Source organism: Sylvia atricapilla, chromosome 6 (genome assembly GCF_009819655.1).
Source record: "Sylvia atricapilla isolate bSylAtr1 chromosome 6, bSylAtr1.pri, whole genome shotgun sequence".
Classification (NCBI taxonomy): Eukaryota; Metazoa; Chordata; class Aves; order Passeriformes; family Sylviidae; genus Sylvia; species Sylvia atricapilla.
Genome location: NC_089145.1, coordinates 38864960 through 38883579, shown reverse-complemented (window position 1 = coordinate 38883579; position 18620 = coordinate 38864960). Strand labels below are relative to the sequence as shown.

At 43.5% G+C, this 18620-nt stretch overlaps 1 protein-coding gene across 1 annotated transcript; it reads left to right on the top strand.

The window, feature by feature from the left end:
- The first annotated feature begins 2921 nt into the window (after positions 1 to 2921).
- On the top strand, positions 2922 to 12609 carry LOC136362777 (potassium channel subfamily K member 16-like). The gene is made up of 5 exons (XM_066321598.1): positions 2922 to 3169; positions 5135 to 5255; positions 7044 to 7210; positions 8776 to 8944; positions 11679 to 12609. Exons 1-5 carry the CDS (start codon positions 2975 to 2977, stop codon positions 12032 to 12034), a joined length of 1008 nt encoding a protein of 335 aa, XP_066177695.1. The 5' UTR covers positions 2922 to 2974; the 3' UTR covers positions 12035 to 12609.
- The last annotated feature ends 6011 nt before the right edge of the window (positions 12610 to 18620 follow it).

Below are 18620 nucleotides of genomic sequence, written 5' to 3'. Positions count from 1 at the left end.
GGAACATGAGAGAAGAGATGCTGCCAGCAGTAATTTGTTTTGATTAACTAGAAGGATGCTATTAACTTGCCTGGCAGTGTTCAAGGCCAGGTTGGATGAGGCCCTAAGCATGGCCTTTCCTGACATAGTGGGTGGCTTCCTTGCCCACAGCACAGGGGTTGGAAGTAGATGATTTTAAGGTCCTTTCGAACACGAACCATTCTATGACTTCTTTGATTTCTGTGATAACTTGCACCTAGCTGGGATACATTAGTGATCTCCCAGTGTACAAAGGTAATGGTGGCTGGTTCACCAGGTACAGTGTCCCCATTTACCTTCCCAGCTATCTAGACAAGTTATCAGTGTGGTTATGACAGGTGTGTGTTGCCAGCACCAGCCTCTGGATGAGGGTGTTGTACCTACAGCAGGTCCCAGCACTTGGGAAGCACTCAGTTTTCATAACTGGGGTGAATGGTGTCAAGCTAACCCAGTACCCAGACCCCTGTGGGGAAACTGAGTCAATAATGGTGCTTTGTCTCAAGGCCCTGACACTCAGTAGCTATAACAAAGCAGCAAGCTCTAGCAGCCTCTGCCAGGAGCATGTTTTGTAGTTTTTTAATCTAGGCAAAATAAGGATAGAACAGTCACTGCTAATGGAAAATACTCTTACCCTTATGAGGAATGGTTTCAAGTAAAGCATTTCACTGAGTGAATTTCCCCTTCCTTTCTTCCTCAAAGAAACTTATCTGCAAACATGCCAGCAGTAAGCTGTGCTTTCCCTCCCTTGTTCCCTGTGGAAGTGTCAACCCAAGTATGAACAAGATGCTGTGCGATGAGACACTCCTCTCACACTCGAACAATCTGTAGTGGTTAAAGATACACAGGCAGGTTATTAAAGGTTCTTTGTATGAAGAAGCAGACTGAGAAAAGTTAATGTGTATTGCCTGTTCCAGAGCTAGAGATAAACCAAGGTCAGCAAACTTACTTGCAATCCAAGGTTTCTGGAGGTGCAGGCACAAATAGGAACTTAGAGGGAACCCAAATTTAGTATATATATACAGAATGGAGGAGATAGCATAAGAAAGATGATGTTTCTTGGCATCTTATCCACCCTATCAAACCACTGCAGCTGCCATCAATATCAAAAATCTCATGATCTTCCACGAGTTTCATGTTTTTTCCATCCATTTTCCCCCCAGAGGAACAGAGGAAACAATCCACTTAACTAATTACCTTCATGTCTGTTGAGAATGATGAAGACATGTTGCATTTGTACATGTAAAGGGCTTTATCTTATCTCATGGGGCTGGGAAACTGAGAGACACAAAAGGATGGAGTCATAGTTGTCCTTATTTTAGAGCAATAATTTAAATCTGAGGATGGCACACACCTTTGACGTGTAGCTTCAAAAGAAGTTAAAGGAAAGACGACACATCCTGTTTCTACAAACCCTTTTCCAGTAACCCTAAGGAAAATCTTCAAACACGTAAGGGTTTCGGAAGCTGCTTACCTTCATTCATAGTCTTCCTGTTTTCCTCTAAGGTCAAACAGATTTATATGTGAAAGGACAACCTGCAGTTGACAGAGTGAAGCCACGTGCCACTTCTTGTTTACACCAGTTCTGCAAAGCTAATCCCAGAATCTTTACCTTTTTCTTTCAAACTCAATAAAACCACAAATACTTGAAGAGCAGAATAAGTGGTGCATTTAAAATGCTTTTTCAAAGGGTTATTTGCTTCGGTGTGTTCTCATTATTAAGGTAAGGAAATAGAAATAGTAATGAAATAGTGCTGAAATAAAAAAGAAATAGTGCACAAAGCAAATGAAAATGCTTGGAAATATAAAGTCAAGAAAATTAACGAGTGTTAACAATGTCCATGGTGCAGCCAAGCTCAGCCCTCTCTGCTGTCTGTTCCAAAATCAACATCTTCATTCAAGGACTTCCCTCTCTCACCCTACAAATTTTCTCAGTGAACCCAAGTTCTCCTTGAAGCTGATGGGACCAAGCTCTGACTGTTATATAAGTGACTTCTCAATGCATGAGAACCATCCTTCTGAAATCAGCAGAGGCTACATTGCTGTAGGTAACAGCAAATCACAGTCACTTAGGCTGGAAAAGACCCTTAAGATCATCGAATCCAACCATTAATGCAGCACTGCCAAGCCCTGCAGTGACCTGTGTCCCTGAGCACCATGTGTGATGATCTCAGAGGTCTTTTCCAACCCAATTCTGTGATTTTATGACTCCATGGATTTGGTGGCATAGCCACGTTTTTTATCCATCTAACAGTGCACCCAGTACCAACGTAATGTACTCCCTTGGATACGCTGCAGAGGAATTGTCGGCAGAAGAACCTGTTCAGGTTTGGCACATAGGCAACCCACAGCCTGTGTGTCCAAGGTTTGGCTCTGAGCTGTTGGGGCTCTGCAGGACTGCATGTCCCTGCCCTGTGCTGCCAGCAGCCAAGTGAAGCCCAAAAGAACAGTCCAGCTGCATTTCCCTGAGGCTGCCCCTGAACACAGGGCAAGAAGGAACTTCTGGGATCAGAGGCTTGCCCTGCAGTCCAGTTCTTGGATTCAGCAGGAGACACAGGAGGGCAAACAATGGTTTTCCAAGCAAACTCCCCTGTGGACTCCTTACGGACTATCCTCACCTGTCCCCAGAGCCTTCTGAGCAGGAGATGGCCCCCTGCCAGCTCCTCAAATCCTGACCCACTTTTCCTGAGAACTCAGCAAGTGAGAGTTTCACAGACAAGAGGAAATCCCTAAACAGCATGCAGCCCAGAGAATGGAAAGTTTTTTCTTGGGGGGGCTGGGTTTGTTGTGGTTTATTTCCCCCCCCCGAAACTTCCCAATGAATACATCTGGCAGCTCGCCGTCCCTGTCAGTGCAGGATCCCGGCGGAAACCAGAGCTGGGAGGGCTCTTCCTGCCCGGGAGGAATTTACCATCGCCACCTCTCGCTCCCGGTCCCCTGCAGTGTGGCACTGAGGGCCATGTGCAGTGGCAGGCTGCAGACAGCTTTGCTGGTGGCTGGCTACTTTGTCTACCTGCTGGTGGGTGCTGCCGTGTTCCAGGCCCTGGAGAGGACTGCCGAGAAGCAGGAGAAAAGGGCAGCTGCCCAGATGAAGGAGGCTTTTCTGCAGAACTTCACACAGCTCACGGTGGCGGAGATGGAGCGGTTCATGGAGGTGAGTTCTGAAGTCCTTTCTCCCCCCTGTTTCCCCAGCCGATGTTGTTGGTTGCTCATCCTTGCTGCACGGGTAACTCTCACTGCTTTCCTTCTGGTTGTGGTCACTTGGATGCTTCCAGCAAATCCCCCTCTGGAGTGAACAGGCAGCTCACTCCAGCCTGTGTAGCTGGAAAAACCTTGTGTGTATTAGCTATTAAAAATCCCCATCCCACAATATCCTGGTGTTTTGGGGTCTTGCCTTCTGTTGATTCTGCTTTTAATGGAGCTGTGCTCATACACAATGAGTGGCATGGCAAGAAAAATGAGGCTGTCTGAAATGGATAGGTGTGGCTGCCACTTAAAAATAGCACAAAGGAACAATAAGGAAAGCTCTGTATGGTGAAAAAAAACCCCAACCAAACAAAATACCCCCCTCCAAATAACTACAAGGAGGGTGGCACAATCAGAGTTTAGGTTTTGAGCATGCTGCAGAAATGAAACAGGTAGTCTGACCAGGGGGAAATATCTCTGGTCATGGCAGAGGAAGATCAAGTCCAAGTCCACGTCTCTTCAACTTGGATGTTTCATAGCTCTGTCTGCTATAATGCAGGAGAAGATGAGGAGTTAAAGCCTGGCTAGAAGCATTTCCACATGGAAAACTAGTGGAGCTCTTAATGGGCCAGTTTACAGAATAAAGAAATGTGGGGAAGAACTGGTGTTTCTAATAGCACAACCAGCAACTCAGCCCCTGTTTCATCCATCTTCTCCACCTTGTTTTTTATGGGTAGGGGAGAAGATTAAAAAAAGATGAGCTTTTCAAGGAAAAAAAAAAAAGAGCTTTTAAGACAAAGAAATCTTTGTGCAACGACTATGGAAATTATTTTTGTTAGCCTCGATTTTCTGAGATACCAACAAAAAACATACTAAGGGAAGAAGCAGGGAGGAAGATTTTGCTGGTGCAATTTATTCCAGCATGTGTCCTGCTTCTGGCAGGGCTCTCTGTCCTGGATTTTATCTCAGGTGTTTCTGCACAAACCAGCCTGCCTTCCAGATGTCCAGTCCAATGTTCTCTGTTTGCTAAAGACAGGGACAACAGGGACGACTGGGTGCTGTTCGCTTTTTAAATTTCCTTTTAACTTATATATATATATATATATATGTATATATAAATAACAGCACTTAGAATTAAAACCAAGGAAGAGTCTGAAAAGCATGAAGTGATAAATGATAGCACAGAGAGGTGTGGAAGAAATATTTAATCAAACCTTGTGTGGCAAGGTAGTCTCAACTCAACCCAAACCATCTCTTATAGATGCGCCTCTAACCTCTTAATGGCAGCTTTGCAAACGTGTGTAAATGTGTAAATTTATCTGTGTGTATTCATGCATACAGCTTGGAGAAGTGTGTATGTCAGGCTTTGAAAATCAATGGACTTTCTCTGAATTTAATTCTGTGACACTAATCAAAATACAGACTTTAAATTAAATTCTCAGTGTATCTCGTGTACCCTGCCACAACTCACTGATGCACCTGTGGGAGGGATCAGAGCCATTGCTCATACAGGTGAGTGATCAGGTCTTGGATCCACCACTGCTATCTCAAATGCAAGTCCAAATCCAACAACCAGCCATCTCCCATCTCTTAAACCAGTGCTCTGCCACATCCTAGTCACCCACAGGATCGTGATTTTCCAAACTATGTGACCTGAAAGAAACAAGGTCCTTGGTCACACTAAAAAAATCAATTTCTCTCCAAACACACAGTAGAGCAGTCAGCACAAGCAGGGCAGAAGTTGAACACCCAAAACCACTGGATAACAGCTTCCCAACCTTGGAGGGGAAGGTGTGAATAGTGTCAGACAACCTCTGAAGTGAGGTGAGTCATTTCAGGAGAGGAGCAGTAGTTGGCTAAACGTGTAGTATTTTTGCAGCAAGCACTTGAGAAAAGCAGTCATGATGATACCAAACTTTGCCTTCTCTCCCAGAACCTGATTGAAGCCATTCAAAATGGAGTATACCCTGTTGGAAACCAGTCACAGTTTGAAGAGAGCAACTGGGATTTCAGCAACTCCTTCTTCTTTGCAGGCACAGTTGTCTCCACAATAGGTAGGTCTAATGCTTTCCATTTATGTGTGCTTGTATGTGTTGCTTATTATATCTGGTTATTAGGACATGAATGGATAATACTTTCCAGGATAAAGTCTCCGGCCCTTTGTTGTCATGGTGTGACATGGTGTCATGGTCATGGTTGCCATGGGTGGCAAGCAGGCATGGACTTGACCATCCTAAGATCTTCCAACTGCACAGCTCTTCATGCTTTATTTTGGCTTGTCAAGTATTATTTCCCACCTGTTTCTTCTTTTTAAGTCATCTGTTGTGATGTTCACTCTGCTGGTATTTCTGGGTGGGAGATAAACTTCACTTTCCCAGTGTTTATTCCAGGCTTTAAATCTGAGAGTGCTGTAAAGCATAAAAAATGTAAGGAAAGAAGTGAATCCTGATGGGGCCTGGGCACTGTCTCCATAACCTGTTTTGAGCTGTTAATTCACATATTCAATTAGTAACATGCCAGGAGGAAAAAAATAGGAAGGGATAAAGACAAATGCTGAGAATTTTACACTGCTGCTCCAAACTCTTCTGACCTTTACAGAGCCTGCCTGCCCCTGCCTGCTGTGTCCTTTCTTTCAAATGTGCATCTCAAAAAGTGCTGGCCTGCCAAACTTAAGGATAAAATCCATACTGTTGGCACCTGTTTCACAGTCATGCAGTGGAAGTCAAATCTATGTTTTTACAGAGTGGTGCTGAGGCCTCACTCCCATCAGACCCTGAGCACCTCTGCCTCACTGATCTGTGAGTGTGAAAAGTCCCAAGGGCCCCAGTAGTGTCCCAGCATCATGGGAGCTGTGTAGGTGCTGCCTGAGCCCACAGGGAGATTTCCTGCTGTAAAAGGGGAAGGTTCTGACTGATCATTTAAATGGGAATATTTCTGCAAGAGGAAGCACAAGACAGCTCATGCATTTGGGAATCTAGTAGCCCAAAAATCACTCAGTTATTTTGTCTTTTCCCCCAAAGAAAACATTGCATTTTCCAAGTAATGGATGCTTTGAGATGAACTTGGGAAATGCATCTTCCCAGGGTCATTGATAGCATAAGGACATACACAAGGTTCAGTACTCTTGTACTCGGGGATGTACCTCATTGGGTCCAAGAGTCTTGAGACTAAAGGACATCTTTGGGGTTGTTCCCCTACTTAGATAAATCCTCTCTTAGTAGGACTTTAGGACAAACATCTCTCTGGCATGAATAAATCAGCCACGAGCAAGGCCTGGACTAATTAGCACCATCTATTCTAGTGCATACTGCACTGCTGTGGGACTGGAGTCAGTATCTGGACATAGCAACTTCTTGGGATGTAGCCAGGGAGGTCACTAACACACAGGCAGACCTAGAAGAAGCTGGAGATAGCTGCATGTGATTCTAACAGCCTGGGGCTCCAACCCTGATGTCTTCCAGATCCTCAGACTTCTATTTTCTGCCTTTCCACGTATTTGTCACAGGACAGAGCATGTTTCCCGTAATTACTTCTTGATTGTGTTTTTGTTCCCACTATGGCCGTGTTGGGAACACACAGTACTCTCTGCATCCCCCAGACATGCAGAGTGAGCCACTTCATCTTCTTACTGCCTTTTTCAGAGGAAAAAAGGGTGCATTTGGGCTGAGAAGCACTAGCTGCTTCTTTTAGGGTCAAAGGCAACCTGGATTGGACTAAGGGTGAATGTGAATTGCTGAAGTTCTTTGGAATATCTCCTCTGACCCATCTTTTTTTTTTTTTTTTTTTTTTTTTTTTTTTTTTTTTTTTTTTTTTTTTTTTTTTTTTTTTTTTTTTTTAAATAGGCTATGGCACATTGCATCCTAAAACTGCTGGGGGACAGATCTTCTGTGTGTTTTTTGCTCTTTTTGGAATCCCTCTGAACATTGTTTTTCTGCACCGTGTTGGTAAGATGCTCTCACTGCTCTGTAAAAAGCTGGGGAAATTCCTGTATGAGAAAGGAATGAGAAAGGTAATTGGTTTTACTTACTCAGGCACTTAGTTTTATGTTCTTTTCTAGTATTTTTCTGAAGTTTTATGCTGCCTTAACCTCAATTATATTTGCTCTTGTGCTGGGTAAGACATTGTTCTAGGGCAGGAAAAGAGAGACTCTTCACTTGCAGAGCTAAGCAGACATAAAGGAGATATTCAGAGAAAGGGAAACATTTTGTTTTCCCATCTAGATGGCAGAAATCCAGCCGCCTTCAGCAATCAGTGGAGAGAGTGGGCATCCTAATCCCACTTGCGACACTTATCTCAGTTGTCTAAACCCTAGGGAAGTGCATGCATCCCTTTGAAACCGGTAAGGGTGATTAAACATCTCACCTTGAGGCAGCAAAAAGCAGGTGAGCTGTGCAAAGCCGTAAAAATTAGATGAGGTGAAGAGGTTTCCATGGATTTTGACTTTCCATGGATTTTGACATAGTGTGTACCCCTCCTAACTGATTACCCAGTCCTTCAGTCCCCCTCCACCCTTAACTTTTACAGAAAGGAAGCATCAGCCTGAAGTTGCCCATTTGAGCCTGATTGCTGAGAGATGAGGAGACACCTGTAACAAGCTTCAGACAGGATATCTTTTGTCTTTTTTATGCCTCAATTTATGTTCAACTCCTCCTCTTCTCTCAGCCCTGCTGAGGAAGTGAGAATAGCTTTTCTCTGTCTCCTACTGTAATTCTCTTTCAGGACAAGGTATGATTGCTACAGATAACCCTGTCTAGATTGCTGAATTTCTTGTCATATTTGGCAAACTGAAACAGAGGATAAGGCTCAATCAGATACAGACTCAAGCATGTACACAATACATCAAGGCATGAAAAGTTATCCAGCAGTTGCCATTAATTTCCAGACAATCTGGGTTTGGAAAATTCTATACATAGAAATTATGTGTGCCTGGCTGATAAATCTCTACATATAACAAGTCTTGTTTTCTAGTCAAAGCTCCTTCATGGCTGCTGGGAAGTAGAATTGTTCAAAAGCCACTGTCCAGGCTGTTCTTTATCAAGAGATCATTAGTTAATTTTTTTTTTTGTACTAAGATATCCACTGGGTAGGAGCCAAGTTGTGGCATTGATCCAATGAGGAATAAAGTCAGTAGTCAAGACTCTTGAAGATAGTACTGTCAGAAATGATGCAATTATTTTTTATTTAAAAAAAACTTCTTTAGCCTGGCAAATCTGAATTTAGGTGCCAACCCTAAATACCTGAAAGTTAAAAATGAAGTTGTATGGTGATAAGTGGAAATGGTTTGACTCTGGTAAATGTCATTAGATAGGAATTCCTCCAATAGTCACAGTCATTATTGCAATCAGGTAAATGACTGCATCTTCTTCCAGGGCCACTGTGGACATGCAACACCCATAACACCTGGCTTCCCTCTGTTTCTAAGCAAGACTAAGATATTTCCAGAGGAAAAGTGCTCAGTAGAAATCCGTCAGATCCTCCTGATCCCAGAGAGCCACCGACTTTGAATAGCCACCATTATATATGGCTTTTTGTGTTTCAAATCATGATTATAATTGGACTGATTTATTTTTTCAGAAGAAGATCAAATTTCTGACCCTTCTGTTCTTCCTGGCAACGGGGATCCTGGTTTTTCTGTGCTTGCCATCAGTCTTCTTCCAGATAACAGAGGGCTGGTCCTACAGTGAAGGAATTTACTTTGCATTTATCACCCTCAGCACCATTGGCTTTGGAGATTATGTAGTAGGTAAGGTTGATTCCAGGGAGAAAACACCTCAAAACACCAGAATAATGACTGTAATTCCCATAGGTTGACTGAATGTACTGTAGAGACAAATCTGTCAAGAGTCTTTGCCTAGTTTTTGCCTTGTACAATTCTAGGGGGGGAATACTCACTTCTCTGGGATTGTGTGCTGAAAAGGGCAAAACGTCATCAAAATATAAGGAAATGGGGTGCTTTGAGGTGCAAAGAAGACAAGTATGTTGATGAGGGAAGGGAAAGTGGAATTTTTATTGCCAAGAGGGAACAGTTTATGACAGCTGTACAAAACAAGGTTTGTACCACTACTTCAGCCATCTCAGACTTAATGTTTCACATTGTAGAGTGAAGAAATAAGTGATTATGTTTCAGAATATATGACTTCACACAGCAGACTAAAAGATGGAAATCCCAGTCATGGGAAATTGGGGACATCTACTCACACTATTACAAGTGGGGCTTAAATATATACATTGCTTCAAAAGTGGCCTTCTTTAGTCTCCTGAGTATCTCTGGAGATATTCTATCCTCACATGACAGACCTTAGGATTTCCCCTGAAGAAAGAGTTTATGCTGTACTCAAGCATGCTGGAATGCATCTCAAAACATTTCTGTGGAGCTGCTGAGCAAAATACAATCTCCATGGAATAAGTTTCCAAAGGAACTGCAAAATAATTACCAGGAGCCAAATCAGTGTCCATAGAAGAAGCAGCAAAACAACTGAACTCTTAATTTCTCTAAACTTATTCCTTGAAATAGTCTGCTGTACAGAATGGTGGGGAGTGGCTGGTGCCACTGAGCATCAGGAGAAAAAATGAGCATCAAAATGTGGCATTGTCTTTCCTTGTCCAAATCACAGGTGTGTTTTACAATAATGACAGCAAGCCTGAAAAACATGACTTCCATAGCACTTTCCTTCTCTGCAGCCATATTGCTCTACAAACACAATTAATTGTACTTTAACTTTATAATTGTTATTGAAAACCATTAGATAGGCCTGGTAGCTCTATGATTTCATCCTCATTAAAATGACTTAACTGGAGCTGAAATATTTTTCCGTGCCAGTATTTATCTTAATTGGCCTTAACAGCACTAATAAAATGTTGATAAGTTTAATGCTTCACATCTTCACAATGAAACACTCAGAATCAATGACTGCTCTGAGAATTATACACTGGGAATTGCTTACAGATGACAAATGGTTTTGCTCTGGCCAAATGGAACAGAACAGGTTTGAGTTGATTTGCATTTTAGTAATTCAAAACTGTTTTGTAGCTGAGCCTGTTTGGGGTAGGGAGACATGCCAGGAAGATGGCTCCAGCTGGATTTAACTGTTGGGAATACATGGACTTATAGGTGATACCTCTAGGGTGAAACTCCCTGGGGGTTGCAAACTGAATATTCCCTGCTCAAGTCCTGTTTTGGACTAACATTACAAAGATATTACTTGTGGCTTTGCTAACCCCACATCATGAACTCCAGATAACAGCACAAGGAGATGCTTTATAGCAAGGCTGAGAACCCCTTTGCCAACTCAACTGCCAGCAGCAGAAAAAGAAACATCTGTTGGTTACCTGTCCATGAGGACAAACCTGTCCACTGCTGCCCCATTTCCAGAGCTCTTGGATTACAAAGAACAAAAATCTTGCACATTAATCTATGCAGTATAGAGCACTGCAGGACCTGAAAAGAGTTGCCAGCACCAAGGCTCCTTTCTGGACAGGTTCACCGTGAGGTTTGTGGTGATCTCCCTGTCCATGCACATTGCTGTGTCATCAGCTGTGTGAAGTGGCCTTTGGCATGGCTTGGAGCACTGCACAGGCAATATCACCAAGTGTTGCTGCAGATGCCAGGGCCACATCACCTGTGTCATGATGATCATATTGTGGGGGCCGAGCAAATGTTCTCTGTATGTTCAGGCTGGGTTGCTGGCATCTGAAGGATCAAATGAAGTGACCCATGCAGAACAGAGGGTGTGAGGTCCTAGCTGATGCTGAGAGGATCAGACTGTATGGAATAAGCTTTGGCCCACTTGTTTCCAACACAGGAAGTTCTGTTCTTGGCATGTGTCAGTAAATTCTCATCAGTCACATAGTTTTTTAAATGGAGGCATTTAAAAGTGAGATAGGAATTGCAGCTATTCTCTTTATATGATTGCAAGTACCTGTAACTTAAAGGAAATATTTATTAGGTCATAATTATACTCTGTAGAAATACAGGGAATTACAATCACCTAGATAATAATGGTTGTGTGGTTATAGTGGCCCACTGTGTTCTGCTTTTTGTGCTTTGGGAGTTTGGGTATAATTCCAAGATAATACAATACAATTTAACACTACCCACATTATTTCATTTACCTGTAGGTGCAGCAGTTGAAGTGGGTATGATATGCAGTAAGGGGGAAAAAATAACCTGCTCTGATGGTAATTCACCTCAATCACAGAATCATAGAGTCACAGAATGATTCACTTCAATTCCAGTGTATCATTTGACAGGCCATCATATTTCTATCATGCTTATTGCATATATCTGTTTATTGCAACAGTAAGAGAATTGCCCAGCCTTAACCTGATGCTATGGAGCTGAGAGTCTCCACTACAAAGTCACCTTAAAGTACTCAATATAAAACATATTGATGAATTCATTAGGCTGTTCCACTTTACACTGGCAAGGCAATTTTAACTTGTTAATTTTCTCCTTCTTTCTGTCCCCTTATCTTCAGGCAAACAGTCTGACAGGAAATACTTTTCCTACTATCGAGTGCTTGTGGCCATTTGGATTCTATTTGGCCTTGCCTGGATTGCTCTGCTGTTTAATTTATTGACAACAGTACTAGAAGATACTGAAAAAATAATTGTCAAGGATCTCCAGCAAATTGGAAAGGTGAGTAAGGACAGTGTAGGAAGCCAGCAAAGAAGATGCTGGCCCGTTCAGTTTATTCCAGAAGAAGAACTGCCACCACCATGTGCTGGAGTGGATGCACAGAAAATGGAGTCATTAACAGCAGATTCTGAACACACAAAAAATGATAAAGAAGTGTTTTCTAATAGCGGAACTATTGCCATAGCATGTCAGTAGTTTAATTCTTCACTGGAATTAATTATTCTAAAGAAATTTCCATAGAAATTAAATTTCTTCTACCTTTTGCTGAGATATGACCTTTTAGAACTCAAGACTTACAGTTACACAAAGCCTGAATATTAATGGTAAGAAATTTGCTCCTCAGTTTGCAGCTAGGTTGTGCTAATGGCCTGAAAAGTGCACTTACTTTGCAAGGTGTTTTTAAGGTGCTTTCACAAACATGCAGAGGAGGGGCATGGAAGAGCTTGCTGGTTCTATTTGGATTTTGCAACTTGCAAGAAATCATGTCTCTTCCAGGAACTGACATGCACGAACTTTTCTGGGGCATTGCACAGCACTTTTGGAAGAAGAAATAAGGGCATATAACTTAATAGTTATATGACTTGAGACATGATGTTGGATAAGGTGTTATGGTGTGAAAGACATGCTTTAAATGGCAAGACCTGAGCTCAGTTCAGAGACAGTAGAAGTATCTAATGGACAGGGTTATGAAAAGGTTAGCATGTTAGAAATGATTGATTCTACCTCTTCCTGTTTTATACTAAGATGAATAAAGGCAATTTCAGCTTTTATCCCTGTGGCTCTGAAAAACCTTTCCGATAGTGTTTATAAAGAACACATACACTCATGTCTTTAATTCAATTTTTATATTTATTTTATTCTGTGAGTTTTTCATAAGAGACCAATTTGAGGGGAGGAGTCCTTGCTGCTATGTTTTGATTCCACAGGAACTATGAAGCCATTTAGCAATGATTTTATGGTGCTGTTGGTTTTCAAGGATGACTGGTGTCTAAACCTTCAACCAGGTAAAAAAAAAAAAAAAAAATCAGATCTGGACATGGTTTTTCAGATGTGCCGTCTGGCCTGCAGACCACTTCTGGGTGAATACTCTGACCTTCAAAGGGTTGATCAATGTGCCACAGGCCTTCTATGTGCCAAAAATGCATGAAAACTCAACACTGAAGAGCTGGCAAAGCAGCTGGGGTAGACAGAGTCATAGAGGTGAAACATCCCATGTGTGTTTATGGTCACAGGGCAGCCCAGCACCATCTCTGACCATGCTCAATGTGTCCCCCAGCAGTGCAAGGATCAGGCAGCTCTGCCAAGCCCCCAGAACAACCCCTCTGCCACCAATTGGTGGCACAAGGCTGCCCATGGAGGAGTTGGGGTCTCTGTACATCAAAGTCCATGAACTTCCCCAAATGCTTAACTCACATCAGCACCCCCCAAGGCAGTTTGTAGCTTTACCACATCAAGTCCCTCACTCTGACAGTGCTGAAACTTGTCGCCTGACAGGTTATTGTGGGCCTCTCAAGCTCCTGTTTTGTCAGACTGAATAATTCCTTTCTCACCCTCCAGGTGTTATTTACAACATGACCAGACCATGCCAGAGTTATTCCTGTTTGAAAGGGAGAATAAATTACAGCTATAAAAGCAATTTCAGGTCATAAAGATGCAGTCAGCCTTGAAGTTGGATTCGTAACTATCTCAGTCAAACATAACCATGCTTCTTGCCAAAGCAATTCTGCTGGTTCAAGACCTGGCATGTAGACCTGGCCAAATATGTACTTTCTTTTCCTCCACAAATTATTTTCCAGTGTTACTCTCAAGGCTGACTTCTCACCTCATATGTCTCACTGTCAGCAAACATTTCAGAGGCAGCAGGAGCAAGACCTGGCTGAACTCAAGGAAGGGTGGCAGGGATATCATAGGACATGGAAGTCCTTGTACAAGCCTGAATCCTACTACTGTCACAGGAAACACCAGAGCCAGGCAGAGAAAGTAGCTGGATGCTCCCAGGCAGGGATCTCTTCAGCCCTCTGTTTCCCCCTCTCACTGAACATTAACCCACATTATTATTAATTTCCAGGCATCATTCTATTCTATTTTTTCCCCTAGCCCTTCCTAGAAGGAGCATTAACCCCACTCCCAGCCTAATGCAGGGACTGTCAGGGCTGGTTTAGGGGGTATGATGGTCCTGCCTTGAGGTGCAGTAGTAATTTTGCCCAACCTCTCATAATTCCTTCCATGCCAGTTCCTGGTGTCTGATGTCACCCAGACCTGACAGAGGGTTTCTTCAACTTCTTCCCACTTCTCCCTGTTGTGACAAATAACACAACTCAGCCCTGGAACAAGCTGCTGCTGACCCATCGTAACACAGAGTAACCAAAGATGCTTTTTTTAGACATTCCAGGCTGGGCAAGAGAGAGATCCCACGGACTCTGACTGTAAACAGCAAGCACAGAGCTGGGTAGTGGCTCTTGGAACAAAAAAAGACAAATTCTCCTTCCTTTGCCCTGGTGGTTGTTTAACAATGAGCCTTGAAACTCAAACACTTCCCACTTCCAGGAGTCCATCTGTCCTGTGTAGCTACTGCCATGGGGTGCAGGCGTTTTAACTCATTCCTCCTGCCATGCTCCAGGGTAAGGATGTGGCAGAGCGGGACTGAAAAAGACACCAGGGCCAGAGGACCCAGGAAACATTAGCCAGGAATGGCCATCATGGGGCTGTCCATCCTCAGGCACCAAGAATTGAGGTGTCCAACTGTAGATGCCAGCCTGGGAACACAGAAAACACATCCACAAGGATTAAAGAAAATGATAAAAATAAATCCTCTCAGGAGAAAGAAGGCTGCCCATTCATAAACCCTTACAGAAGAGAAGTATCTTAGCTTTGCTCCTTGTGCCCTCCAGTGGCTGTGTGCTGCAGACCCTTTCCCTTCACATCCCTGCCAGGCTTGGGTGGCTTTTCTCCACCTTCCACCGTGCAGCTCCGTTTCGTCAGTGGGAACCAGAGGGCACTGCCCTGTATTTTTATCCAGGTCACACGGGCTTGCAAAAGGCTAAAAAAAACCCCCGCCTCCTTCTCCAGAGAGAGATAGGGATGGGCACCTCAGACTGGTCCAGCCAAGGTCCCTGCCTTATGCCTGCTCTGAGACAGCCCTGTGGAGACCAGCTGAGGGTGTGATGGCTTTCTGTGAGCAAACCATCACAAAAGGATCCTCACTGGCAGCACACACGGTGCTGATGATGGGGAGCCCTCCACCAAGTGCACCATGCAGAATCTTCCCATGCACAAAATCTGCTCCAGGGTCAAGACACACATTCCCACTCCTGCTCCACAGAGAAAGGGGCTGGTCTGGAAAAAATGTGCAAAAAAAGGCAAGTTTGGGTGCAGGATCAGGGGCCTGGAGGGGCTGGCTCCCTCTGCAGCAGCCTGGAGGGCAGGCAGTGCCTCATGCAGCACCAGGGTGGAGATAGGAGCTGCAGATATGTGGAAGGAAGAACCAGCACCAAAGGGTGTGTGGTCCTCTCTGCTGGGAAAGGCAAGGGAAAAGCCTGGGAAAGCTGCAAGCCAGGGTGGGAGAAGAACTTTTTTGGATGTGATATTGTTCCTCGTTCTTCAGCTGAACGATAAATCTGTCTCCAGAAGGGCTTAGGCACAGTGACAAATCTCCCCAGGGCTGGAGCAAGCAGCTTTTTCCAGCATTATCATCCTCAGAGCATCACACAACAGCAGCAGGAATTGTCCTCACATCACCCTTGGAAGGGGGAATTGTTGATTCCTGTGCAGGTAACAGGGCTCCAGAGAAAATTCAGTGTACCCCAAACTCATGCATCAGACCTCTGGCTCTCTCAGCCAGGAGCAGGTGTCCTGGTATTGCTTACTGGTAAACTAGACCCAGACAGTGGTTCTGTAGTTGCTGAGGTAAAAAAAAAAAAAAAAAAAAAAAAAAAAAAAAAAAAAAACACAAAACCTTGAATTGAGAGCAGAATTAGAGCAGAGATTCTACTCCACATCTGGAGATTTAAAATAATCCCAAGATTTTTAATTCATGAGTATAAGCCAGGCTTTGCTCTTCTTCTGCACGTTCCCTTTGCCCAAGGGACAGAAACAAGGAATAAATCCGTTCTAAAATCCTTGTTCTGCCAAGTGACAGAGTGACAGAAATCCTCTGGAGACCAAGCAGAGGGGTTCTCCACTGGCAGATCTGTACAGCCTGCAGCCTTTTCTGGGACCAGCTCAAAGCCCTCCCTGTGACCCATTCCCACTGCTCCACACAGGGGAATCCAATTTTCACAGAGCAGCCTCCTGTGCAACTGCCAGCTCTCCCACTGCAGCTTGTTTTCAAACGGGAAACATTTCCAAGGCAAGCTAAATGCTTTCCAATGCATTAGACCAGCTGCTGAAAAACTCCAGGAGTAGGATTGTGAAATATATTATCTGGGATTAAATGGCAGCAGCATGTTCCTGCATTCAGTCTGTGCTGCTCCTCATACATCACCCACATCTTTGCTGCCAGCTAGGAAACAGTGTGCACTTCTGCACTTGAAACCAAGGAAAAGCCGTGAGGAATTATTTTTCCCCTCAGAAATTCAGTTGCCTCCAGAGAGAACAGGAGAAACTACACTTTGATCTGTCTTTAATTAGTATTATGGGCTGTTGGGGATCATTTGAGGTCTCCCTCAATTAATTGCCAGTTCATTTGGAGAGATTATTTTTTTTCTGGAAGCAGAGGCACTGCTCAAAGCAGTGGAACACCTTGGATAATGTAACATCACACAGCCAGTGGGATAATTTTTTTTGCAGCAATTGCTAAGCATGGGCCACACACATGCTGTTTTCCACTCTGTCACACTTGGACTTGTGCTTTCTCGCCTGACTCATGACCAAAAGGCTGGATCCAGCTCAGAACTTGTTTAACAAACATAACTAATCACTCTACAAAGCTTGCTTGTAATCCATCCCTCATGATCACACCCAAGGAAACAAAAACCCTGGGTTTTGGTGCCAGCCAAGTCCCTTGTACCATCCTAGCAGGATTCAAAGTGGTGTTGAACATAGATTGTACACCAGATCTCCCTCTGAGAGGAAAGGGGATCCTTTGGGATCCCTCACATAGATGTCTGAGGACCATCCTGGGGTAACATTGACTTTACTACATTACTGGTAAAGCAAATATTTAGCCATTCTGAGGCTAAAAGGTTGGAGGGAAGCAAAAATGCTGCCTCCAGAGAGCCTTGTCCATGCTCTTGCATCCTTGCAGCTAGTCTCACCTCCAAACCAGAACAAGAACTAAAACCTGCTTAGAAAATTCAGCATTTACTATCACAAGTGGTTCTGGACTTAATTAGGGTAATTCTCCACCATGGGTTTGGAACAGCTCATTATGCTGAGCTAAAATTAGGGCAATTATTGGATCCATTTGATTACCAGTTCAACATGATTTAGGAGACATGTCTCCTGAATAAACACTTGCTAAATTTCTCTTTCAATTACTCTTACATTTGTGGTTGGAAACTACATATGTACTTTGTGGTGAGATGCTGAAGCATGAAATAATACATCCCCAAAAAGAGAGATACCCTGATAAGCAGAACAATAATAACAACAAGCATGAGTCATTGAAAAATGAAGGGAGGTACAACTGACAGTTTAAGCTGATGGCTTCCTCGAGAGGGATTAGCCAGAAAGATGCTGATGTTCTCAAAGAACAAATGTGGTTTGAGGTGAATCCAGCTTTTAAAAGTAAGAGATGACTGTTCATCTTTTGGCATGGAGAAAGTCATACATCAAGACCTGAAAAGAGCATAAGTCAGAATTTGTACTGAAAGTCCCACAGAATTCACAGTTCCAGTCATCTGAATGACTCATTGAATGCTTTAAAAGCAAGGTTAAGGTCTTAAATTTAAAGTGGCTTTGGAGATTTACTGGAAACCAAGGATGAAACCTAGGCAGGCTTCATCTGTCTATTCTCAACTTAAGAAGTCCAGGCATTAATCTCAAAATAAAATACACACTGCCTGAGAATTAGAAAGATGCAAGAAGCCCAGTATGGGCACCTTCCAGTTGCTGGACACCAATTCTCCCTATCCAAGCAGTCTGCCTCTTCACAAAGCATGCAGGAGCTATTCAGCACCTCTGTTGTGCAAGTCTGTCACGAATCAGTGCTGGGATTGGGGCCAGTATATTGCCCCAAAGAAGATATAATTCAATCTGAGGTCAATGCCAATCTCTGCAGAACTTCAGCCAATTTTTCAATTGCCAGTATAGAAGTCCAACATATAACTTTTTTTAATGTATTTTTTTTCCTTTCTTCCTTTCCTTCCTGAATTCTTTCTTCCTTGCAGCCTTCAAGTGGATGATGGGATGAAGAATGGATGCATCAGAGCTCACTACAGCCCCAGAAATGCATGGGCAACTCCTGGAGAACATGGCCCAGCAACAAGGCATACAAAGTGCTTAAAGGCTGAGTGTAATGACAACGTTTGGGTGATGCCAAATACCAAAAATTGCCAGGGGGAAACAAAAAAGAGGAATTTCCAGAAGTGGTTGTAAAAGTTTATTCTTTGCTTGCAGCAGGCATCTGAGCAAAAACCTGAACACAAGCTGCCCACGCTTTTTGCTCAAACTTGTCATTTTTAGGGCTGGGGTTTGGTAACTACACTTCCCAGTCACCATCTCACAGGTCTCTGTAGGGGCTCAGCCTGCATTGGCAAACCAACCAGTGAAGGTAGAAAACATCCTCTGGGGATGTCAAGGGAGAAGCACCGTTTTGGTGCATGAAATTTGCATACTGGCT